Below are 27,817 nucleotides of genomic sequence, written 5' to 3' on the forward strand. Positions count from 1 at the left end.
TCTATCTAGTTTAGAGGCGACAAATGACTCTTTCCTGGACTGGACTAATTGATAGTGCCATATAGATAATCCCACTATGTTTGCATTTACTACCTTCAAAATGTATATAATCAGTTGAATTATACTAATATAGAATCCAGAATTATTTTTCTGGAAACAAATATATGTATAAAATAAATGATATGCATATACTATATAAATATAGCAAGTAAGCTTAAGTCACCTTCTAAAACTGTGTTACATTCAGGATATTGACTCTGACCTATATTAACTAAATGGACCCTTTATCATATCCAAGTGCATTTTAAGCACATAACACTACGAAAGTAGTGTTCGACATGTGAAAAATGTAAAATCAAACAGGAATAACCTGGGCTTTCCAACAACTGTAGCTCTGACAAGCTACATATCACAGTATTTTAATGGCTTATGATAAACAAAATTTTTAATCATTGAATTCTATTCATATTCTGATTTCAAATTAAAATAAGTATTAAAAAGTATGAAAATATAGTAGTTGAGGATCAGAAAGGGCACCAGTATTGTCAATTATTTAAATTTACAGTAGTTTAATAGTTCTATCTTCACAGGCCCAAGGATAAATTCTCTCACTCATAAAAAAATCTTTCAAAGTATTTTTCTATGAATCTATACATAATAACCTTTGGTGAGAGCTTTCAACTTCCATGTGTTTGCTTATAAGTTATTTAATAGTGACTATTGAGATTATAATCTTTTAAGAATATCTTGATGAATTTTAGAAAATCATTCTGAATTAATAAATTCATTTTGCCCAGCAACCCTTATGAACAGCACTATGCACTTCTAAATAATTTTAGGAATAGGCTATAATCATGGAATAATATCAAAAACTGATCTATATATGATAGTTGAACCCATGGCTAAAATCTCATTGACACATCTAACTAATTATGAGAGTGGCTATTTATCTGTATGACTGACCACTTCACTTGTTGTCAATCCACTGAAAATTCCATGATCTATAACTCACAGAAGTTACTTTATATCATGAAACACTTAATTTTAAACATAAATTAACTCTAGAATATTACTGTCCAGAAAGTTAACTATAAAATATTCTTTTCATCTTAAATGGACCTTTTTATTTCAAATGACAGGTCTGGAATTTCTAGAAAATCTTATAATCTATAATTTTAGATTATAAACCTCCTACTTTATTTTTTTTTAAGATTTTATTTATTTATTCATGAGAGACACACAGCGAGAGAGAGGCAGAGACACAGGCAGAGGGAGGAGTAGGCTCCATGTAGGAAGCCTGATGCAGGACTCGATCCCAGGTCTCCAGGATCCTGCCCTAGGCTGAAGAAAGCGCTAAACCGCTGAGCCACCAGGGCTGCCCAAGACTCCTACTTTAAACATATTTATCCATGGAGTTGGACCTATGACACGGACAATAAAACCAAAATTTATATGACACAGACTATAAAACCAAAATTTATAACATAGATACATACATACATACATACATACATACATACACTACAAAGGGACATGGATTTACCTAATGAGGAAAACCTGAGGACGAATTGTTCAGGGATAGTTGGGTATTGACTCTGCTTTCTCCCTTGGCACTCCTGTCACAACAAAAGCTGGTCCCCAAACTAAGGCAGTTTAGTGTTTACAAACATGCAAAACTTCTCCTGGATTTATTATTTTTTAATTATTTTTTTAATCTTTTATCACTGCTAGCATATCATCAGATCATAAGATAAATTACACCAGAGACCCAATTTTTTCCCAATGAATCCATCTTGCATGTAACCACCAGATGTTGGTTCCTTGAACAGTTGCTTCTTCAAGAATTAAATCATGGCTCCCATCTCCCTATCCCATGAAGTTAAAACTAAACTCATGGGTTTCAGGTACTTTGCAGTCTTAACTGCATCCAACCATATCCGCTTTTCATACAAATTGTAACCACAGAAAAACTGTTTTTTCCTCAATGTTCTCAAGTAGTTTGTATTCATTCTTTTCTCTATATTTTAAGAAAAAATTATTTTGGATAATTATAGATTCTCAGGAAGCTGCCAGGATGGTACAGAAGCAGAGAACTTCCTTATCCCTTCATTTAGCATAGGTCTGCTGTTGACGAATTCTTCATTTGAGAATTTCCTGATAGTCTATTCCTGAAGACTATTTTCAATGCATGTGGAATTCAGGTTAACCGTTCTTTCTTACATCGCTTGAATGTCATGCTACTCCCTCTGTCCTCCATCTTTTCAGGTGAGAAGTCCACAGTCAGTGGTATGGATTCTCCCCTGTAGGTAAGATGTTGTTTCTCCTTCTTTGCTTTCAAGATTTTTTTGTCTTTAGTTTTTAGAGGTTTTTGTCTTTAGTTTTCAGAGGTTTGACTATATTGTATCTTGGTGTGGATTTCTTTGGGTTTACCCTTTTTGTGGTTCTTGAATCCACAGATTTAGGTATATTTGGAAATTTTTTTAGCTATATTTCTTCAAATACATTTATAGTTCTAACCTCTTCCCAGATCTCCAATGACACAAATATTAGACCTTTGTTATGGTTCACAGGTTTCTGAGGCTGTTAATTCTTTTTCTCCAAAAGTCTATTTCCTCTCTGTTGATATTTTCAAGTCACCAATTCTTCCCTCTGTCCATTTTATTGTTGAACCAATTCATTCAGTGTTTTATTTTGGTTATAGTATTTTCACTTCTAAAATTGCCTTTTGGGTTTTATTTATTTTTTTGCTGATACTAATTTTAAATTGGTTGCATGTGTGAAACACATGTCTGGAGGGGAAGGAGGTGATTTGACCCTGTTACCACTGAGTGATGGTGAAAATCTTTAACACTCTAAGTCTCCTCTGATACAGTCCTAGCAAGGGTGCCCCATTACTGGCAGGTAAGGAAAGAAGTCCAGGCTGGGGCCAAGCCTTGCCTGCAGGATTTTCTGTAGTATTTGGCTAGATTAAAGTGGTCACTTTCTATAAAAAAGTGTCTCTATAGTCTACCCCTTTCTGGTTCCTTTTGCTGTAGAGTAGGCATTTATTGACCTCATCTTTTTATCCTGCATCTGATGGCATTCTCAATCAATGATTCTAGGATAGATGAGGCAAAAAGAATATTTAACAAGTTCAACTCTGAATTGCCCATAGATAAACATCAAAAGTCTCTGAAAATATAATTTTTCCAACAGCAAAATAAAAACATTTTTTATTTACCATTTTTTTAAAGATTTTATTTATTTATTCATGAGAGACATAGAGAGAAAGGCAGAGACACAGGCAGAGGGAGAAGCAGGCTCCTTGAGGGGAGCCTGACGTGGGACTTGATCCTGGGACCGGGATCATGCCCTGAGCTGAAGGCAGATGCTCAACAGCTGAGCCTCCCAGGCATCCCTTCCCATTTTTAATTTTATAACAAATCATACAAATATGAAAACCATAAAGCATGGCTAATAAAGTGAACAATTTTAAATTATATCTTTCAAAAAAAATCTACCTTATGTTTACATTAAAACCTTTTTCTCGAGGATCCCTGGGTGGCTCAGTGGTTGAGCATCTGCCTTTGGCTCAGGGCGTGATCCTGGGGTCCTGGGATCGAGTCCCACATCAGCCTCCCCGAAGGGAGTCTGCTTCTCCCTCTGCCTGTGTCTCTGCCTCTTTGTGTGTCTCTCATGAATAAATAAAATCTTTAAAAATAAATAAATAAATAAAACCTTTTTCTCAGAACTTTATTCAAAATAATGCTAATTATAAAATGATTTTTAGAAAATAAATGCACATGTAAATATTTGAATATAAAACAATGTATTTGCTAGTTTAGGAAATGTAGCCATTTCCTCAAAATAAAATTTCCAACTGCCTTGAGAGTGACTAAATTTACTTGGCTGGATGCAGCAGAGTTTCCAGATATGTGTCAATAAAAAAGTCAACAAAGATTCAAGAAATACAGCAGTACAATATATTCAGGTGATAATTGGTGAAACCGAGGAAATGATTACCTGGTAATAGGCAGCTCAGTGTTCCAACCTTGCTTACCAATACCTCTTAGTTTAAGAGAGTTTAGTAGTTTCTCAGATTTTAATATTTCTCTGGAAGTTTATGTGCTGCCTACAATTTTATTCTTATTAGGGGTTGAGGGCTGATGGGCCTTTTCCTCTACCTTTGCTCTGGCTCCCAGCTTCCCTGCATTTCAGATTGTAATTTTTGCTTTCCAGGATTGTAAATTTCTCATAAGTCAATGGACTTCTGGAACCAGTATTATATATTCGAGACATGTCAACACTAATCTTTAGGAAACACAGCTATCATTAATATAATTTTCATACCAAAAAACACCACAAAAATTAAACAATATACTCACCACTTCCACTAATTATATCAGGTTTGGCCTTCATCATTTTGCAAAATTGTCTTCGGCAGTTTTCTATCCACTCAGCTTGTTTATCAGACATTTTGAAGTGTAATAAAAGCTTGCCAAGATCATTGTCTAATAAGAAATACAGCATGTTATATCATTATAAGGAGATGCTAGAAACACCAAAAATATAAGTATTGCTGTTAAATATGTAAATAGTTACATATTCCAGAAGTACTACATGGCTGTCAGAAGAAAACAGACATTTTTCTGTAATTACATCTTACACCATCAATTATACTTATTTAAAGCCTATAAAATGAATTTATTAAAAGCTCACAAAATGGAATGATTCATAACCATAATTCTTGAATGCTTTTTCTTATATGAATATGATTCATTACTGAGTATCTGAAGCAACACACATCAAATAATAGATGTGATATATAGAAGATTTCACTACATAGATTGACATGAACATTATACTCTTTTCTCATGCACATTCAGATACGTTATTCATTTCTTTAAGAGCAAAAAAAAAAAAATAAGCACAGAGAATTTCTAGCCATTTATTTCCACCTGCAAAAAATTATACCAAATGTGATTGGTGCTGAAAGAGTATGTAGGGTTAAACTATAACTTCTTTCTAAGCAGTTTCATGAATACACAGCCAACTTCCATCTAATTTTATTTTTCCATTTTAACTTTAATTTTATTCCCATGAGATTTTTCCATCCTCCATTCTAATATCATTCCCATGAGATTTTGTATTAGAAAACATCTATAAATAAAGGATGTAAGTGTCCTTAAAAAAAGGATATACAAATATTTATTCAAGCAAACATATATACTATCTTCTCACACATGTTGATAAAGTCAAGGGGGAGAAAAAGAAGCAATAATGTTCTCTTATTTTCTAGAAGATCATGGGGGAATAGGCAGTCACATAAACTCCTATCTTTTAACACTTTTCTTGAAAGAGTTTTGGGGACCAAAAAGGAGTAAGAACCTTTTGAAAACAGAGTCAAAGGCCAGACTGCCTCTGTCCAAATGTGTCTAGACATACTTATACTACAAAATATATCTGCCAAAGTTCTTTTTGGGCTGATAAATACCACCAGGAAGATAACAGTGGTCAATCTATTACTGGGAAGAATTTCAACCAACTTCTACCTTCTTAAAAGAAATGAATAAAAATATAAAGCAAGTCCTTTCTCTTACAGATTTAAAAAATTAACCTATCAGACCAAACTATTTTCATTTTCCATCCAATCTTTGTAAAAAGATTCAATATTCAATAAATATTCAATAATCAATAAATATGTATGGAGTTTTTCCAACTTGGCTACAACAATCAAGACAAAGTCACTTGTCCTCAGAAAACATATGCTTATATATATATGTATATATACACATATATGTATGTGTGTATATGAGTGTGTGTGTGTATATATATACACACACACACACACACACACACACACATTATTGTAGTGCAATTAAGACACATTTATCATTCCTATGATCTAAATTGTTTTTTTTTAGGGACACCTGGGTGGCTCAGCACTTGAGCCTCTGCCTTTGGCTCAGGGCGTGATCCCGGAGTCCTGGGATCAAGTCCCACATCGGGCTCCCCACAGGGAGCCTGCTTCTCCCTCTGCCTATGTCTCTGCCTCTCTCTCTCTGTTTAAAGAGATAATTAATAAAATCTTGTTTAAAAATTGGTCTTATTTAACCTTAAAAAAGCAACAACATATTACCCAGACCTTCATGGTTATATCTAAAAATAATGTTTAAATATATAAATCATAATTCATGTAAATAGGACCCTATTTGACATGTAGATACCAAAAAGCCTTCGCATATCAAAGCTACATATTATTTTATACAAACACATGAATATATGAATAAATATACTAAACATATGCATACTCACACAAATATATGAACAAGAATGGTTTTGTTGAAAGAATATGTAATTCAGATATTTAGTACTAATCTATTCTCTTTGAATATTAAGAACAAAATGATCCTGTAACATTTCATAAATAGCCTCAATCAGAAGCAGTAACTAGAGAAAAATTAAAGTTATTAAGTCAAAGGAAAAAATGGTTCTTTTTAATAAAAACTCTCAAAACCTTTAACCTAAACTCAAGAAATACCAAAGCTGATAACTTTGTTGAAAATTATGTTACTAATAACAAAGTTATAACGTTAAATGTATCTTAATATGAATTAGGTAAAGACTTAATTCAACAGCATTAAAATAATTTTCTTATAGTTTATCATTTAGAATATCTACATTACTTATTCTCCCAAGAACAAATTACTTAAAGCCTAATAAGAATCACTAGTGGCACATGGTTGCAAAGACAAATGCAGTTTTTCATCTGTATCTTCCTCTATATCATCTTTTATATCTTTATGTAACCTGTCCTTTATAACTATCTCCTCCTTCAAGTAGAAGATGCCCATGTAGCTCTTTCATAAATTACCTGCTATTTAAAAATCCTACATTATCCTTTTCCTCTTCCCTCCTGCCCTGCACGCTCCTCTTGCCCTCCCATCCTTTCACACTTTTGTTATTGTTTTGTTTTTTCATCTCATTCTGAGAAAAAGGACACAAGGCACCACAATTGTAAACAGTACTGAAGCAGCAGATGTGAGACACATGTAAGTCTATCAGTTGGTGGAAGAACTAAAGGGTCCAGTTTACCTGGAAATTGGAATTTAGGCTGAGCCAAAGACAGAGTGACTACAAAGACTCCTATAGACAACTTGGTAACCTTTATATACATCTGGTTACATTTCTCCAATCAATGAGAGAGTAAGCCTTTCAACTTGCATTCCTCATAGTTAAAAATATTTAGTGATTTGATACAATGTTAACTGAAAAAAAAATATATATATATATAATCTGTAATATTCATGTTTGAGGGGAATAGTGATTCCTCTATTCTCCCCTCCAAATTTGGGACTAACAGAGTAGTAGATAGGAGTAGATAAATGGAGTCCAAGAAATCTGTTAGGACTGAATCAGCTAACATAGACACCATCACTTGGGTCTGCTGCCACAAGGACTTCAAAATGTCTCCCCTGAATTGAACTGACCTATTCAATCACAGACAATGACAGACAACCAAAGGCCTCTGCTAACTAAAAGGTACCAATATAACCTAAAGATAGGCTAACTTGAAAGTACACCATAAACAAAATCCAAGATTTTGCAACCTTCTCCCAAGTTCCCCTAGGAAACATTCTTCCTATCTTTATGCAGAGTAAGTGGGAAGTCCAGAGAGAGGCCAATGGTGTTATACCAGCAAAGGCCCTTGGATAGAGAATAAGGCAAGAGGAAACAGAATCACAGGAACGGTACTACAGGAAAACAGTAACTTTAAATTAGTGATTATATGAGTAGAACAAATATGAATCTGATGTTGTCCCAAATTTTCTATGTGTATAACAACACAAAAAATTAAAACCCAGAGTTTTGCTTCTGCCCATGATGGAGATACGAAGAATAGAGTGGCTGTCCTGCTGTAAAAAAACCTGAAAACTGAATAAAATACAACAAACAACGGTTTTCAAACATTGGACAACAGGCAGTACAAGACTGATTTACTTGTGAAAAGGGAAACTAATGTGGTGAGCTTTACAACTGGCTTTCATTCTTGAAGGCAATCTCAAGATCACTATGCACGAAGTGTGGATGCCATGCAGGACTTGCAAAGTTGAATGGACAGAAGCCAAACTGCAGAGACTGAGGAGGCTAAAATTTTTGGGTCAGTACCGAAAAAGAAGAGCAGAGCAAATAGCTAGAGAAATCCATGTCTTCAGCCCAGGATCCGGCCTCCCCCAGGACAGGCAGAGGCCGGGAGGGCCCAGGACAGCAAGGACGCTCCTGCCCCGAGCTGAGCAGATCAGCGGCCCCGCCCCGGAGCCTCCAGGCCCTGCGGACGGAGAGCCCCGTAGTTCCTGCGGAGGCTGAATCCAGGCTTCCAGAGTTGCCATAGCAACTGCGGCTGTTCCTCCTGGGGCCTCACGGGGTAAACAACCCCCACTGAGCCCTGCAGCAGGCAGGGACAGAGCAGCTCCCCCAAGCGCTAACACCTGAAAATCAGCACAACGGGCCCCTCCCCCAGAAGACCAGCTAGACGGACCAGTTCCAGGGGAAGTCAAGGGACTTAAAGTCTACAGATTCAGAAGATACTCCCCCGTGTTCCAATACAACTTGTTTTTGGCCACTCTGCACTGAGCAAAATGACTAGAAGGAAAACCTCACCTCAAAAGAAAGAATCAGAAACAGTCCTCTCTCCCACAGAGTTACAAAATCTGGATTACAATTCAATGTCAGAAAGCCAATTCAGAAGCACTATTATACAGCTACTGGTGGCTCTAGAAAAAAGCATTAAGGACTCACGAGACTTCATGACTGCAGAATTTAGATCCAATCAGGCAGAAATTAAAAAACAATTGGATGAGATGCAATCCAAACTAGAAGTCCTAACGACGAGGGTTAACGAGGTGGAAGAACGAGTGAGTGACATAGAAGACAAGTTAATGGCAAAGAGGGAAACTGAGGAAAAAAGAGACAGACAATTAAAGAACCATGAAGACAGATTAAGGGAAATAAATGACAGCCTAAGGAAGTAAAACCTACATTTAATTGGGGTTCCCAAGGGTGCCGAAAGGGCCAGAGGGCCAGAATATGTATTTGAACAAATCCTAGCTGAAAACTTTCCCAATCTGGGAAGGGAAACAGGCATTCAGATCCAGGAAATAGAGAGATCCCCCCCTAAAATCAATAAAAACCGTTCAACACCTTGACATTTAATAGTGAAGCTTCCAAATTCCAAAGATAAAGAGAAGATCCTTAAAGCAGCAAGAGACAAGAAGTCCCTGACTTTCATGGGGAGGAATATTAGGGTAACAGCAGACCTCTCCACAGAGACGTGGCAGGCCAGAAAGGGCTGGCAGGATATATTCAGGGTCTTAAATGAGAAGAATATGCAACCAAGAATACTTTATCCAGCAAGGCTCTCATTCAAAATGGAAGGAGAGATAAAGAGCTTCCAAGACAGGCAGGAACTGAAAGAATATGTGACCTCCAAACCAGCTCTGCAAGAAATTTTAAGGGGGACTCTTAAAATTCCCCTTTAAGAAGAAGTTCAGTGGAACAATCCACAAAAACAAGAACTAAATAGATATCATGATGACACTAAACTCATATCTGTCAATAGTAACTCTGAACGTGAACGGGCTTAATGACCCCATCAAAAGGCGCAGGGTTTCAGACTGGATAAAAAAGCAGGACCCATCTATTTGCTGTCTACAAGAGACTCATTTTAGACAGAAGGACACCTACAACCTGAAAATAAAAGGTTGGAGAACCATTTACCATTCAAATGGTGCTCAAAATATACCCTAAAAACTATAGAACACTTCTGAAAGAAATTGAGGAAGACACAAAGAGATGGAAAAATATTCCATGCTCATGGATTGGCAGAATTAATATTGTGAAAATGTCAATGTTACCCAGGGCAATTTACACGTATAATGCAATCCCTATCAAAATACCATGGACTTTCTTCAGAGACTTAGAACAAATTATTTTAAGATTTGTGTGGAATCAGAAAAGACCCCGAACAGCCAGGGGAATTTTAAAAAAGAAAACCATAGCTGGGGGCATCACAATGCCAGATTTCAGGTTGTACTACAAAGCTGTGGTCAAGACAGTGTGGTACTGGCACAAAAACAGACACATAGATCAATGGAATAGAATAGATAACCCAGAAGTGTACCCTGAACTTTATGGTCAACTAATATTCGATAAAGGAGGAAAGACGATCCACTGGAAGAAAGACAGTCTCTTCAATAAATGGTGCTGAGAAAATTGGACATCCACATGCAGAAGAATGAAACTAGTCCACTCTCTTGCACCATACACAAAGATAAACTCAAAATGGATGAAAGATCTAAATGTGAGACAAGATTCCATCAAAATCCTAGAGGAGAACTCAGGCAACACCCTTTTTGAACTTGGCCACAGTAACTTCTTGCAAGATACATCCACGAAAGCAAAAGAAACAAAAGCAAAAATGAACTATTGGGACTTCATCAAGATAAGAAGCTTTTTCACAGCAAAGGATACAGTCAACAAAACTAAAAGACAACCTACAGAATGGGAGAAGATATTTGCAAATAACATGAGATAAAGGGCTAGTTTCCAAAATCTATAAAGAACTAATTAAACTCAACAGCAAAGAAACAAACAATCCAATCATGAAATGGGCAAAAGACATGAAGAGAAATCTCACAGAGGAAGACATAGACATGGCCAACATGCACATGAGAAAATGCTCTGCATCACTTGCCATCAGGGAAATACAGATCAAAACCACAATGAGATACCACCTCACACCAGTGAGAATGGGGAAAATTAACAAGGCAGGAAACAACAAATGTTGGAGAGGATGTGGAGAAAAGGGAACCCTCTTACGCTGTTGGTGGGAATGTGAACTGGTGCAGCCACTCTGGAAAACTGTGTGGAGGTTCCTCAAAGAATTAAAAATAGACCTGCCCTACGACCCAGCAATTGCACTGTTAGGGATTTACCCCAAAGATTCAGATGCAATGAAACGCCGGGACACCTGCACCCCGATGTTTCTAGCAGCCATGTCCACAATAGCCAAACTGTGGAGGGAGCCTCGGTGTCCATCGAAGGATGAATGGATAAAGATGTGGTTTATGTATACAATGGAATATTACTCAGCCATTAGAAACGACAAATACCCACCATTTGCTTCAACGTGGATGGAACGGGAGGGTATTATGCTGAGTGAAGTAAGTGAATCGGAGAAGGACAAACAGTGTATGTTCTCATTCATTTGGGGAATATGAATAATAGTGAAAGGGAATATAAGGGAAGGGAGAAGAAATGTGTGAGAAATATCAGAAAGGGAGACAGAACATAAAGACTTCTAACTCTGGGAAATGAACTAGGGGTAGTGGAGGGGGAGGAGGGCGGGGGGTGGGGGTGAATGGGTGACGGGCACTGAGGGGGACACTTGACGGGATGAGCACTGGGTGTTATTCTGTATGTTGGTAAATTGAACACCAATAAAAATTAATTTTAAAAAAAAATCTGTGTCTTTGTTAAGCTGATTGCAAAACAAACAACTATGCAAATTAAGACTGAAACTCCACAAGGTTTGGCAAAAAACACTTGGGAGATGTAAAATGAACAATATACTATGTGCTAGCAGATGTCAAAATTCCAGGGTGAAGAGTCCTTTAACTACCAGGGTAGTGAGTGCTTAAAGGTGCCAGAAAAATAACAACTTAGTAATAGGGTTAAATTAGCAATAAAGGCAAATCTACACACACTGTAACCAAAAAAATGAAAGCCTTGAAGGATCATACTGATCCATGAATAACTTGGCAACACTTCAAAAAAAATGTCCATTACTATCTAAAGAAAAACAAAATCCACATTCAACAATGTAAAATGAATAATGTCTGATATTCAATAAACAAATCACTAACATGAGAAAAGGAGAAAACGTGGCTCATAACCAGTACAAAAATCAACTAATAGATGCATTAAAGGACTAGAGCAATGTGAATAGCAAAGATTTAAAAGCATATATTTTTAAGTATTTTAAGTATTTAAAGAATATGTGAACAAAACCAAAAGTTTTGGAAAAATTTAACCAAACTGCAGCTTATCAATACTAAAATCTCACTCAGTAAAAAGAGAGAGCAAAGGGTACATGTAACAAACTGGATGAATCTCAAAATCATTATGCTAGGAGAAAGAAACGAGGCACAAAGAAAGTATTCTATTGATTCTACTTGTATGAACCACTAGTATAGGAAAAACTAATCTTTGGTAGCTATTCTCAAATGGACTATGTTTTGCTCTCCAGGAGTTACATTAACATTCCTTACAGACATTTCTGATTGTCATACCTGGGAGTGGGAGCACAATACAGTTCTACTAGCATCTAGTGGATATAGACCAGGGATGCTGCTAAAAATCCTACAAGGCACAGGACCGCATCCTCTGGCAACAAGCAATTACCCAGATCAAAATATTGATAGTGCTGAGGTTGAGAAATCCTAATCTAATAGTAGTGGCGGCGGGGAATCAGTAATTGCCTAAGGCTGGAAGTAGAGAGAGGTTGACTATAAGGGACAAGGGGAACTTTTGTGGGGTCATGAAAATGTTATGTATTTGATTATGGTGGTGCTTCTGTGTGCACAGACATGTCAAAATTCAAACTATTCTTAAAATGGATGTATTCTGTTGTACATAAAAATTGCTTATATATATACATGTTATGTAAACATGAGTTATAACTGAAAGTGACAGTGACTAAAAGCTTCTAAGCATATAAGTGTCACTAAAATAAGAGCGATTATAGTTCCTAATTTGGTATAAAGTCTATATAAGAACTCAATAAACTATAAGTAAAAGTATAGGCATGTATAAAATTATTCACTTGAAACAACCTTAATCACAATATTATAGTAAGTGTTTTAAAGTATAGATTTTTTAACTCCTCATTGTATATCTTATGAGGTTTTGGCTCCTTTCTGGGTACAATCCAGTCTCCTATAATAAAATGAATATTCACTTCTTAGGGTTAAATAAGAAAACAATCTATTTCACCAGGGAGAATCCAGGTTTATATTCTTCTATACATTGAACACAATTTCTTTCTTAACTCACATTTTTATATCAATTGTTTTTATATAATTCTTATCCTACAGTATTATTTTTAGAGAAAGTACCATATTATAATTTAGTTTCACTATATTAATTATACATCTAGTTATGAAGTTACCATGGTGAACGACTGTTTTATTTTCCAAAAAAAGGTTTGGTGTGTCTAGTGAGTAAATGCTCTTCTCCTCTTTGCTCCTTCAGACCACTAAGATTTACAGACAGTGCAAAGTTGGAAAAGAAAGTAAAAAAAAAAAAAAACTGTTTTAAACTCATTCCTTAATACCACTGAGGAAAATGTGGGGAAAAAAGGGAAACATCAAGTTTCATGTTCACCAATCATAGGTAACAATATTTCATATCTAAATTCTGAAATTCTTTGTTATAGTAAGCACTATAATCTTTTCATACTTGAGGATACTGTATAATTTTTTCTCAAAAGATTATTACATAGAATGTTATGTTGATTATAAGATTATTATGGATAATATAAAAAGAATCTCAGTTTCAAAGGGAGGAAAAAAGTAAGCTCAATATAAATGCAGTAAAAGCCTGCTATTTACACAGAAAATCCTAGTACTTCTTTCCCAAATGCGATTGTGAATACCCATTTTATATAGAATATCATAACAGATTCTGCAAAAGAAGCAAAATAAGCAAAGATTTCATTAACTAATCAGCAACAGATTACTGGGCTTAATTTAATCACCTTTGTCTTATTCTGAACCTTATTTGTGCAATATTTGCTTTTCATTTGCATTTCTGCTTATCTTCTTCCATGTAGCTTAAGATAGTCATTTCAATCTACTCTTATTACAATAAACAAGGAAAGACTGGAGTGGTCTGTGAGAAGCAATTGATAAGATGCCTAAATTCTCTGTATTAGTTCTCTGTACATCTCTAAATTTGGGAGCATCTAAATTCATTACACATTTTATTTGAACTACATGGGCTCTTAACACATGATATCTACATTTTATACAGGTTATTCCTTATTGTAGAATTATATCCCTTTTCCTTTTTTAACGTAAGTGATAATCATTTACTATAAAATAAATGAGTCACATTTTCAAGAAATGAAGAATTCGCTTTCCCTTATCACCTGCACTTAAACTAGTAGGTTATCTGTTTCCCTTGGTTGTCATAGATACATGTGTTTCAAACATGAAGAAATAAGTTTTATTATTCAAAAGAAATAACTTATTCTGATTTGTAAACTAAGTATCTCAACAGCTGCAGCTCAAGATTTACTACACTGAAAAGAAACCATAATCTCATACTCCCAGTCCCATAATTTAACAGAATATAAAAGTCCCATAATTTAACAGAATAATATCAAAAAAAGTCATTTACCTTTATCTGCAGAAAATAAATGTTCATAAAGGTTAAAAACAATTAGAAAATAGAATAAGAAAATGTCTGATTTGACATAAAGGCCTAAATAAGTAGTTGACAAAAGAGAGAATTCATCACTAAAAATATTTGTAGACTAACCATATGTACAAGACATAATTTAAAAAGCTTTTAAAATCAGAACAAACAGTATCCAAATGATTTTAAATACCAGCATGTCTTGAGAGCTAGGATCAAGTATGTTGGCATCATAAGAATAGAACTACAAAACCAATAAACATTATTGCTCACTCACTGCACAAGGCCTAACTCCAGAGGAAGAGAATATGGCATGGTACTCTAGTGCTTCGTTCCATTTCTCATTAGAAACCTTCTCTATTAATATTTGTTTCTTTCTATTGAACAAAATACATTGCAAAGATTATTTTATAAATAGTCTACAATAAATTATATATACTTATCAAAAAGCCTTTTCTACCCCCCAATATACTATTAAATATTGCCAATGGTTTGCATTTTCATTTATGCTTTTATACCAAATCTATGTGAATAATATAGATTTAATACAGTGGATTAGATTCATGTTTTTCACTAAGAACAGAATATGATCCTCACAGGCATTTGACCAGTACATGGAACCTAATGATTCAACATATATTTTATACTGAATTCATTCAGAGCTGAAAATGTACAAACTGAAAAGCAAGTTTTAACTTGAATTCACTTCAATATCCTCCCTCCTTCTTTCTTTAACTTGAAGAAAGAAAAATTACTTCATGTTGGGGTGGGGGGAAGATATCACAGATAGTTATGTTTCACATATTATGAACCTTAAAATGATCTGTTTTCTCATATAGGCATAATGCCATCTAAAAATATCCAATTAAAAATATCTGAACAATCGGACTATAAAGATTTTAACATTATGTGGTGCATTCCATTAAAAGGAATGATTTTCACCATGAAACTTACTCCTTCATATAGTATTTGAAAAAGAATGTTTTGCCAGGCAGAAAATCAATTTCTTATCAGGTAAGTAAAAATGCAGCAGAGGAAGCAGTAAAGATACTAAAGCTACAAAAGATTAAATTTGAAGTAATCACAGGATAAAGGCTGTAAATTTTTTTTTTTGCTTATTTTTTTCAACTGTGGAAAAAAATGACACGTAACACTAACAATGTATACCTTTTATGTGCTATAAAAACGTAAAGTACCACTTTGTAAATGATAAAATAACTATAATAAAGGTGTCTATTTCAAGAATGATATACACAGAAGTCTAGCTCAAGGGGCTTTCTAACTGCAGAGCTATTGATGCTCTAAAAAATGAGTCAGATCAGAGATTATTCTAGGTATGAGTAAAAATTTCTAAATTTATGTATTAGCCCAAAAGGAATTCCCAATGTCCACTGACAAAGATTTGGAAGATAGAGTCTGATGATGGGAAATACAAAGGGAGAAGAAATTCAATGTTAATTCATCCATTCATTCAATAGACATTTATTGTTGTCTACTGCCTAAAGCAGATGGCATTTTTGTCTCATGGAACTTACACTATAGGGCAGCAGACAGTAAACAAATACAAACTCAGTAAAGTACAGTGCTGTTAGAGGAACCCATAGGAAGCAAGAGAGACAGAAGTAAAGGAAGAAGTATATTTTAGGGATGCCTGGGTGGCTCAGTGGTTGAGAGTCTGCCTTCAGCTCGGGGCGTGATCCCAGGGTTCCTGGATTGAGTCCCGCATCGGGCTTCTGTATGGAGCCTGCTTGTCACTCTGCCTGTGTCTCTGCCTCTCTGTGTGTATGTGTGTGTGTCTCTCATGAATAAATAAATAAAATCTTAAAAAAAAGAAGTATATTTTAGACATGGTGGAGATAATTTCTACGAAGAAGTAACATTCAGACTTAGCATAAAAGGTTAAGAAGGCACTACTTGGGTAAAGAGGAGGAGGTAGTACTATAGGAAAAGGAAACATCAAGAGCAAAGGCCCAGAGGCATAAACTATTATGTATTCTAAGATTCGAAAGAAGATCCCTAATCATATATCCCATAAGGGGTTTATATCTAGAACACATAAAGAACTCTTACAACTCAATAACAAAAAGACAAATAATTTATAAAATAGGCAAAGGATGTGAATAGTCATTTCTCCAAGGAAGATATATAACATGAAGAGATGCTCAGCATTACTAATCATCAGGGAAATGCAAATCAAAACCACAATGAAGTAGCACTTCACACCCAGTAGGATGGCCAGATCATAACACATGATCATGATCATGATGATGTGGACAAACGAGAATCTTATAATACTGTTGGTGAAAAGGTAAAGTGATGCAGTTGCTTTAGAAAACAGTGAGCCAGTTCCTCAAACTATTAAACATAGAATTACCATATAACTTAGCAATTCTACTTCCAGGTATATACTCTAGAGAAATAAAAACATATTCATGTAGAAAGTTGTACGTGTTTATAGCAGCATTATTTATAATAGCCAAAAGGTGGAAACAATCCAAGTGTCCATCAGAAGATAAATAAATTGTGGTATATGCACATAATGGAATATTATTTAATCATAAATAGGACTGAAGTACTTTCCTATGCTACAACACGAATGAACCTTAGAGATGAACCTTGAAAACATCATGCAAAGTTAAAAAGTCAGTCAAGAAATACTACACACTAACCTATTCCATTCATATGAAAAGTCCAAACTCGAGAAAGCTCTAGAGACAGAAAGTAGATTAGTGGTTGCTTAGGGCTGGTGAGGGAAGCGGGGGAAGAGGGAATAGTGGTTTTCTTTTTGAAGTGGTAAAAATGTTCTAAAGTTGTTTGTGGTGATGGCTGTGCATCTATTAATATACTTTAAAAAGATCACTGAATTGTACACTTTAAATGGATGAATTACATAGTATGTTAATTACATTTCAATAAAGTTTTTAACAAGACAAAACAGTAAGACCCACATGGTTAACAAAACAAAACAATAAGACCCACAGTATGTAGGACAATTAATAGAGAGCAAGGTCATGAGATAAAGTCAAGGGCAAGGGAGAGAAAAGAATCAGAAAGTGACACATCTGTTTATACAGCTGGCTCACATTAGCTGTTCCTTTGTTTACTTCTTAGAAAGCCCAAAGGGGGTAAACTTTTCTTGTTTTGTTTTTTGTTTTTTAAGGAAAGGCCTTTGAAGGGATATATAGGTAAAGAGTGAGGATGCAGGACTTGCAAGGAACATGCAGAAGTTCACTTGCATTAGGATTTGCTAATTTATTTGAGGCTCTCAATGAGTAGCCATTCAAATTTCTAAGATCAAAGAGAACCAGTGCCATGTAGCCATGCTGCCAGTGGCCCTGGAGTCAGTGTTGTGCTTGGAATACTAGAAACATACAAGCCATGACACAAAAAACTTACTCTCTACTTTGAAGATACCAGCCCCCGCTGAGTGAATACAGATCCAAAGATTTCCTGATAAGGATAGGTATTACACAGTAGTACAGTATATAGAATATGGATGTAATCTAGATTGCTGATGATTTTATAATTCAGTCTGAATAAACATTATAAAAGTAATTTAAAAATGAAATGAATACAGGATGCTAGAAAGGACAGAACATTTCTCACATTCAGATGTCTCCCTAATGCTTCCAATAACCAGAGCATGCTATTTAATCCCTCAAGCCATTTTTATTTCTCAGTATGAAAGGACTGGATTTCTGTTCCTCTTTAAAGAAGTCTTGTCCTGAACACACAAAAATGGAATGCAGTAGAGGAGACTGGCCAAGTAGGGGTGCAACAGTAACTCCTGGGAGATCTAAGTCTAGCACAGGAAACCAATCCGGTTTTGTTTATCTCATGATCTGTTTCATATACAAAAGACATTGAGTCAATCTCCAGTAGTTCACTTTAGCAGCTCCTGATTGCACAAACCTGTACTGGCTTTTAAACACAGTACAAATCTCCTTTCCTATTCCCTTTCCTTTTACCTGCTACACAGGTAATAGTAAGTTACTACATTCACAACCTTCTACCTATTTATTTAAACTCTAGGGTAACAGAAAGATGATATCCCAAGTCATTTCTACCACATGGAAGAGAATGTTTTCATGTGTCTAAGATTATTTATATATCACAAATATATACACAGATGCACATGTACACATATATACACAACACGCTTATACATGTATAAACATAATTACATATATGTACACAAATAGATAATGGTAATCACTAGTTTTTACAAGGCTTTTACATTTTAGCATGATGACTCTAAAATAGTGCACAAAGAAAAATAACTGAACCAGATGATGTCTCAAGATTCTTATTTACAGATGAAGATAAATTATCTAATAGCTAACACTAATGCCAATGAGCTAACAAGAGGCAATTTAACAGATGAGGAGATGCTAACTGTAGCAAGAAGAATAAATGTAGAAGCTAGGAGACAAATGAGAGGATGTCACCATGTGCACACAACCAGAGTGATTTTTTTTCCCCACAACAATGAAATGATATCCCAAAATTTTGCAGTGCCAATGACAACTAAAATAACACCTATCAGAATCAATGAATCATTACTTTCAAATCAAAAAAGTAAATGGAAAGCTTAAACACAATGTGTTTAAAATTGTACAATGTTTAATTTATTGACCTGTATTTAACCAGAAACATACTTTTAATTTAGCTTTATACCTGTTAGAAATGCATTTGGCTCCATTTTTCTCATTGAGTTCACAAAGATAGCTCTGTGATGTACATCCTGGCCTATCCACTGGTGCCTACATCATTTTCTCCTGCTTAACAAAAACCAGGACCCTATTATTAGGAGAAAGTATTAGGTACTGTTATTAAATTGAGAATAATGTCTCAAACACCTGCATTTTAGGGCAAACAGAAAGAGAACTGTCCAATATGGTGGGGAAATGTGGAATTAAATAAAAAGGTTTGAAATGGTACTGAAGTTAAAACACAGCATTGACAGGAATGAAGTCACAAATGTACTGGGCCCTGTTAGCTATGGGAAGCCACTGGAGGATTTCAGTGCGAGGAGTAATGTGATGCAATCCACATTACAACAGCATTACTCTGGTGGTTGTACTGAGAACACACTGACTACTTGGCAGATTACTGCAATAATACAGGTGAGAGATGAGGGCTGTAGTGCATGAGTGAAAGTGATTTCAGATAGGCAGAGTCAAGAGCATTTGCTGATAGATTAGATGTGAGTATGAAGACAAACAGAAGTCATAGAATGCTTTCAGTTTTATTGCCTAAAGAACTGGAAGCCAAAATTGTCATTTCTGAAATGAGTAGGAATACCAAAGGAATAGATTTTCAGGGAGTATGAGAAGTTTAGCTCAGACTTTAGGTTTGATGTGCTTATTAACCCTCCTGGCAGAGGTGCCAAGTAGGCAATTAGATATGAATGCAGAGTTCAGGGGAGAGGTAGGGGTTAAAGATATAAATTTGACAGCCAACAGCCTATTGGACTGTATTTTAGTCATAAGATGAGATGTTCTCAAGAGTAAGTAAAGCTAGAAAAACAGGCAACTAATAACTGAGCCCTGGAGCACTCCAAAGTTTAGAGGTTAGACAAAAGTGAAAGATCAAACAAAGGAGACAAAAGAATTTTGCCAGAATAAACAGAAGGAAAATCACATCATGCATTTTCTAAAAGCCAAGTGAGAAAGTTTTTCAAAAGAAAGGGGAGGAGTGAACATGCTGAATAATAATGTTAAGTCTAGTAGGATGAGGACTGATCTACTCAGTGGATTTAATCATAGTGTAAATGGTAGAGGTGAGAGCCTAGCTAGCTCTGTGGGTTCAAGGGAGAATGGAAGGAGTTACTGGAACACCAAGATTAGACAAGCTTTCAAAGAATTTTGCCAAAAAAGGACAGAAGTGAAAGTAGGTTCAAAGGAAGATGTTTTAAATATGGAAGAATTAATAGTATTGCTTGTTAGTTCACAAAAAAGCTACAATGGAGACCTGCCCCCAATACCCCCAAAAAGCAGTAATAAAGGAAAAGGAGGAACTGTTAGAAGCAGTATCTTTGAGAAAAGGACGGAAGGTAGTGCACGGCTGGAGAAGTTGGCCTTCCTAAGTAGCACTGGCAGCTTATTCATAGTAACAAAAACATGAAATGGGAATAGATGCAGCTGAGTAAGCTGGTGTTTATCAGCAACACATGGAAGCCGTTTCTGTTTCTATTTCCTTGGCAACCTGGAAAACAAAATTATCATCTGACAGGATGAATGGGGATGAGGTGAAGAAGGTTTGATGAGAGAGAAGAGGAGAGTGGGAGAATTCAGATGTGGGGACGCAGTACAGGACTGCCCGACAGTATGATGGACCCGCTTGACGTCAATAACCATCTGCAGTGATCTTCTGGGCGGGACAGAGATGCTATTATTACTTCTTTTCCTAAGCAGCTCTCAAGAGTAGAGCAAGGAGTAAAATTATATTCCTCTGAGCAATAATTCCTAGGAATTGATGATATATCCTTCCTTTTTAGGAAGTGTCCATTTAATCTTATTTTTCTTATTTCTGTCTGCCTTGTTTTATTTAAAAAGATAAGGATTATTTTTTAAGATTTTATTTATTTATTCATGAAAGACACAGAGAGAGGAGGCAGAGACAGAGGCAGAGGGAAATAGCAGGCTCCCTATGGGGAGCTGGATGGAAGACTCAATCCCAGGACTCCGGAATCACGAACTGAGCCACAAACAGACACTCAACCACTGAGCCACCCAGGTGTCCCAGGGAATATTTTTTTAATCAAACTATTTTGAAGAATCAAATTACCAAATATGGCAGTCATATATAATAAAACTGATAATGAATGAATTTGTTCAAAAAATTAACATGTGTTTCCAAGTGAAACTTAGCAAAGAACAATGCTTTATTGTAACAAGGAAAAGATCAGGAAAAGGTACATCATTTTATTTCCAGTGCCTAGTGAAGCACCTGATAATTAGCACTTGAGAAAAATGTTAAATAAAGGAATGAGGGGGCAAATAAATGATGAAACCTACAACAAGAATGACAAAATATAAAGGCATTAAGAACACTGAAAGTAGGATAGGAAAGCATGACAGTAACATATTGAGAAAGGTTTGGGTTCACTGCAAGAAGTGAGTCAGTGGGGTAAAGTGTCCAAAACGATACTCTCTCAAGAGTTTCTTCTTGAAAAATACTTCCTATCCACTCACACATCTCTGAAAGCAATAGAATTGCAAGAGGAAAACAAAAGCAAAAATTTTAGTGCATTATAAAGACAAATATTAAAAACCTTAGGGACATCTGGGGGGCTTAATTGGTTGAGCATCTGCCTTCAGCACAGGTCACAGTCCTGGGGGCCTGGAATTGGGCTCCATGCTGGGCTCCCTGCTCAGCAGGGAGTCTGCTTCTCCCTCCCCCTCTGCCCTTCCCACTCTCCCTCCCCCTGCTCATGCTCTCTCTCAAATAAATAAAATCTTAAAAAAAAAAAAAAACTTTAAAAAGCTTCCTCATGTTCTTTCTTTCTCTTTCCCTAACCTCTAAGTAGATAGAAATAAAAAAACAAAGCACAATTTTTGTTTCTATGCAATTGTGAGAAATGTAATAAAAAAATCTCAAACACTAACTAGAAACAAAAACAACATATTAAATGAATCTTATACATGCTATTTTTTCCAGTGCAACCTTGATATTATTAAAGATTACCCTGATAGAAGCTTTAACTTCTCAAATTAATAAATAGTTTGATAATATATCTTCATATTTCATCTTAGAATTCCTTAATCTAATAACTGTTCGCGGAATGCCTGGGTGGCTCAGCAGTTGAGTGTCTGCCTTTGGCTCAGGTTGCGATCCTATAGTCCTGGGACTGACTCCCACATCAGGCTCCTTGCAGGGAGCCTGCTTCTCCCTCTGCCTATGTCTCTGCCTCTCTGTGTCTCTCATGAATAAATAAATAAAAACTTTGAAATAAATAAATAAAAACTGTTTGCATTTTCATTGCTCTCACAATAAAGTCTTGAGCTACACTGCCCTTATGGCTAAATGTGGCTTACCACCAGTTATCTTACTTCTGGTCTCTCTTGTCCTCACGTTCCAAATCCCAGACATCCTGAACTACTCACAGTTCTCTGAATATAATTTGCTCCTTTCAAGCTTCTGTTTTCCTTTATCAAAAATGCTCTTCTATTACCCAAAAAAACACATATTTCAAGCCTTGCTTCAAACACCAACTTCCTTTGAAAGTGTCCTGCATGTATGCTACTAGCAGGCTACACATTTGTCTATTTAGTTCCTATCACAAACTGCACTATCATACAGCTATCTAATTACTTGAATGTATTCTCCAAAAGTTTATAAACTCCTCTAAAGTAGATATCTGAACTTTTATTATTATGTTTATATTTCAAGTCTTGAGGACACAGAACTTATGGATGGCATGCATACTAAAAAATATTACTCTGAATAAAGTCCTATGTATCTAGAATTCATTAAAAATCATAATTCCTTTTTTAAACCAAAAAGGGTTCTGATAAGAATCATTCAGTATCATAACAAATAATTTAAAAAACTTACAAACCAAAAGGCATAAATGTATTCACATACATAAGCTGAATGAAAAATTGTACTAATTTCCCATAATAATACTTTATCTTTTTTCAAATTATAACCACAAAAGCACAAAAATAACATCGCAGTTTATGGTAAATATCTCACCTTGTTTTAGATCAGCATTTCTTGTAACTTCTGACAGATAGCAGGTTGGTAAAGGATAGGATGAAAACATTGGCCAAGGATATGGATCATCACCCTAAAAAAGAAGACAAATGAGTTTAGGAAGTAAGATAAAATACTGAATTTTAAGGCTTTCTGAAATACTAATTTAAACTGGCTTTCAGGGACCCCTGGGTGGTGCAGTGGTTGAGCGTATGCCTTCAGCTCAACGCATGATCCCGGGGTCTGGGGATCCAGTTCCACATTGGGTTCTCTGTGAGAAGCCTCTGCCTATGTCTCTGCGCCTCTCTCTGTGTCTCTCATGAATAGATAAATATTAAAAATCCTTTAAAAATTAAAAAAAATAAACTGGCTTTCATTTCATAGATACTAGAGTTGTAGCCTAACTAAAAGCTATTTGACAATTACAATTCAGTTCTCCAAAGGATAATAACCAAAATGAAATGTAATAGAAATGACATTGCACAAGCCCTGAAGACAAATATATGGTAACTTGTTGTAGTAACTAAGACTGATAATGATGGCCTTACTATCTTTTTCCATGAAAGGAAAATTATAGCTTCAAAAGAACCTGTATTTCCTATATCGAAATAGAAAACAAATTAAAAAAACCAAACTGTTTATCTTGCAGTGTCAATCATTTCTATCTCATCTTTCCCAGACTGATAGAGCAAAAATGTACTTAATAAAAAAAAATTCCTTCAAGAGAAAGCCAAAGTCTACAAATACTGATGGAAGGAGAAATACTCAATATTGTTAATTAAACGCAAAAAAATATGTTCATCTAATAAAAATTGGGTATCACAAAAGACAAAGACATCCAAAATAAACAACACAGCAAAAAAAAAGGCAACTTTTTAGTGAAACAATAGCCTACTCTGCAATACAAACTAGCACTCAGGAGCCCTCTGTCAGGAAGAATACTATTTTCATTGGAAAAGTGTTTCTTTGTATCCTATGGCTTTTCTAGTAACCAAGATTCTTCTTTACCCCACTTACCTTTTCTAGTACCCTTGGAGGCAAAATTCGTTCCATGGGCCCACCAATAAAATTTATTCTAACAAGAACGTGATTTCTTTCTACTGATAAGCCATCAATTATGAAATGCCTGAAAAACAGACATATCAATTTTGTCATCTAAATTGAATATGAATATAAATCTTAACTTAGATTCAGTACAGTATAAGAAAAAAGAAAATTTTCTATAGAAAAATCAGGAAAATGATTAACAATGTATTACTTAAAAGTGCTAAATTCATTTTATCTTACAGCTTTCTTTGTCAGAAAACAAAGGACTGATAGAGATGTAACTAATATGAGATAAATATTAATAAAATAATATTTTGTCAAATATTACTGCATTTAAAGAAATGGAATTAAGACCTACATTATTTCCACAATGACTTTTTCACATTTTTAGTAAAGGTTCCCTCAGATTCTAGGCCTAGTACCCTAAATTCAAAATCTAAATGTTGCTTTTGAAGTAGATTCTATACTTCCTGCAGCTGTTAATACCATCCTTCTATATCAAATCAAGAGAATCCAGTAATATGCCTGGTCTTCTATTTTTTCCAAACCAGCTAGAATGGAAATATATATATATATATACAAAATATATATATAGATTTATACATATAAATAATATTTATATATTTCTATATTAAATATATAAAAATATTTATATATTATATATTTATATATTTATAATATATATACATATATTTTGTTATTTAATTACAGACATGAAAATAATACCAGTTTTTGAATGTGTATTCAATGAATGTCAGCCAAATTGAGGCAATGACAAGTATAACAGAAAAAAAAATCAAGATATTACCATAACTTCATTTCATAATAATCAGAATTTATGAATATGAACTGACATAATTAAGAGAATGAAGTAAAGATAAAGAGTAACTCTACAAGGGACATGAAATCAAACATTTTGTTTAATAAGTCATCTTACACATGCAGCCTGAATTTGAAGGTGATACAACTTCATGGAACCATCAATAAAATCAGATCTTTAAGAAAAAGCTCAATTAAACAAAAACTTAGAAAGTAGTACTGTTCAAGCCCTCCCCATGACCATTTATCATAAAATTTCTAATGGTGACATTTATGTTAATTGCTTTTTACTTTGTTATTTAAATCTGGGGAAAAACATGAAAGTAAATGCACAAAATTACTGTCTTAACAGAGCATCTGTAAAAAAAGACTATTGTTACTAATATTGTGTCTTAATAGTTTTTTGTTTGTTGGTTTTACCTGTGGCTTTCAGAGGTTTCTAAGATATTTTCTTCTTGAGCATTTAGTAACGTTTCAGATACTTGATACTGAGCCTCTAGCAGGAGAAGAGTGTCTAGATCACAGCACACCACACTTAATAACCTATATAAAAAGAGACAATAAAAGCAGATTTTATAAAATATATCCTAAAAGTTTAAGAAACTTTCTTGGTGTCTCAAAAGAATACCTCCACATGGGAATACAAATTTTATGAAAAAGATCACAGTTTCTTCAAACACATTTGTAATCTTTTTGATTAGTTATAGACTTCAAAAGTTCTTCTCATTGGAACATTATTTAAAGATCATGGGCATTTTCTAATCTAGTTTTTTAATTATCTAAATGTAGGAATAGTAAATTCTCAACTACTAATTTAGAAATTAGAGAACATTAGCAAATTCATAAAAACTGCAAACTGCCACCACTTGTATCAGCAATTAATTACATAAGGAATGACAGACTAATTTTTCTACCCATCCAGGAAATGTTCATTAGGTAAAATGTCAATGGCTAACTTTATAATTGCCAGATAAAGCTGAGAACACCCAAACACACTGATCTATCTTTAAACATGCATGATTTCCACTTGTCTCTCAACATTGATAAAAGAGAGACAAGTGGAAACCATGCGGCTCCTGCTGCGATGCAAAAGCATGTACACTGCACAATCTATGAAATATTCTTGCCAAGAAAATTAAACCTGAAACTAGCCAGCAAGTTATTACACATTACACTATCAGCTTAGGAAATACAAAAATCAGAGAAATATGATGAAAGATGACCACAAGGAGGAAAACAGTAACCACGCCCAGAATTTGGAAAATCCCAAACATTGTTATATATTATTTTTTGAGGGAAAGAATATGAAAAAGGGATAAGGTAACTTATAAATTAAAAGCAAAATATCAATCAGATGTGAAGATTCTGTTCTGATTGTGATTTAAGCAAAACCTATTAAGTGCATTTTTTAGTCACATAGGAAAATGTTTATGGGAGCAGGGGAGAGAGATAAAACAAGACTGGAAAATACTAATAACTGATAAAAGTAAGACAGGTACATAGAACTTCCATTATATTATTGCTCATTCTACTTCTCATATGTTTAAAAATTCTATGATAAAAAAGTATATTAAAAAGATAATATGAAGACAACATCAATTAGGTGGCTATGGTAGATTGAGTGGTTAGGGACAGTTTCTGTGAAAGGTGGCATTTGAGGAAACAGAAGATTCAAGAAGCAACCAGCCTTCTAATCACGCACTTCCTGATTTATCTTAGAGTTATATTCAAAGATGAGCACAAAGTCATATTTATAAGAAAACTTATTGCAGAGTGGTCATAAGAGCAAATAAAAAATTTTAAGAGTCCAGTCATAGAACGGAGTTCAAATGTTTGAAGAGGATTTTATAGTGGTATACTACGCAGATATTCAACATAGCAACTACATATGTTTAGATAAAGAATTATCTCCAAGTTATGTTAAGTGAAAACAGAGCAGCACAAAGCACTGTATATAGCAGTATCATTTGAATAAAAATGGAAAACCACTTGAATATATTCATAAATACATACTTGTTTTTTTGTTTTGTTTGTTTTTAAAACATTTTATTTAATTATTTTGGGAGAGAGAGAGTGCACTCCGTGGGGTAAGGGACAGAGGGAGAGGGAGAAAAAGAGCATCTTAACCATGGAGCCCAGCATGGCCCTCGATCCCATGACCCTGAGTTCATGACCTGAGCCAAAATCAAAAGTCAGATGCTTAACCAAGTGTGCCACCCAGGCATACTAAATATGTATTTGTTTTTACATAGAATCTCTACAAGGACAAAACAACTGGTAAGAACTGTTAGCTTTGGGGGTGAGGAGGAACATACTTCTGAGTATCTTTTATAGTTTTTGAACTTGGTGCAATTGCATGTTTTACCTATTCAGTGGCATCCATAAAGAGAAAAAATGTTTGACAGATGCCTTTAAGAGTCAAAAATAGTGAGAGGAGTGAAGATCATGGAGTAGTAGGAAGCCCTTATGCTTGCCTCATCCCTTGACGACAGCTAGATAATTGTCAAATCATTCTGAATACCCAGGAGATCAATCTGAGGACTGGGAGAACAAACTGCATAACCAGAGGGAGAAAAGAGGCCACATCATGGAAGGTAAGACGTATGGTGATGTGATTCAGGGAAGAAAAGAATCTTGGGTGCTGCAGAGAGGAGGAAGCCCTGATCATGGAGAGATGAGAAAGAGAGAGAGAGAGAAAAAGAGAAAGCAGAACACGGGACTGCACAAGAAAGACACTTTCTCAAAAACACTGAGAAAATAAGAGGAGCTGATTATCATAAGTTTTATAAACAGT

At 35.0% G+C, this 27,817-nt stretch overlaps 1 protein-coding gene across 2 annotated transcripts in view; it reads right to left on the reverse strand.

Moving 5' to 3' along the window:
- Positions 1-27,817, reverse strand: part of TBC1D32 (TBC1 domain family member 32) — a 209,355-nt gene that overhangs the window by 52,143 nt on the left and 129,395 nt on the right. For both annotated transcript variants that reach the window (XR_008662516.1, XM_055310422.1), the window contains exons 24-27: positions 25,444-25,566; positions 24,175-24,283; positions 23,158-23,251; positions 4,365-4,490 (exon numbers count right to left, since the gene is read on the reverse strand). Coding sequence is in view for 1 of the 2 variants with exons in the window: in XM_055310422.1 (XP_055166397.1) it covers positions 4,365-4,490; positions 23,158-23,251; positions 24,175-24,283; positions 25,444-25,566 (452 nt within the window). In the remaining variant the exon portion in view is untranslated. The remainder of the gene's footprint in view (positions 1-4,364; positions 4,491-23,157; positions 23,252-24,174; positions 24,284-25,443; positions 25,567-27,817) is intronic.

Source organism: Nyctereutes procyonoides, unplaced genomic scaffold (genome assembly GCF_905146905.1).
Source record: "Nyctereutes procyonoides isolate TBG_1078 unplaced genomic scaffold, NYPRO_anot_genome, whole genome shotgun sequence".
Classification (NCBI taxonomy): domain Eukaryota; kingdom Metazoa; phylum Chordata; class Mammalia; order Carnivora; family Canidae; genus Nyctereutes; species Nyctereutes procyonoides.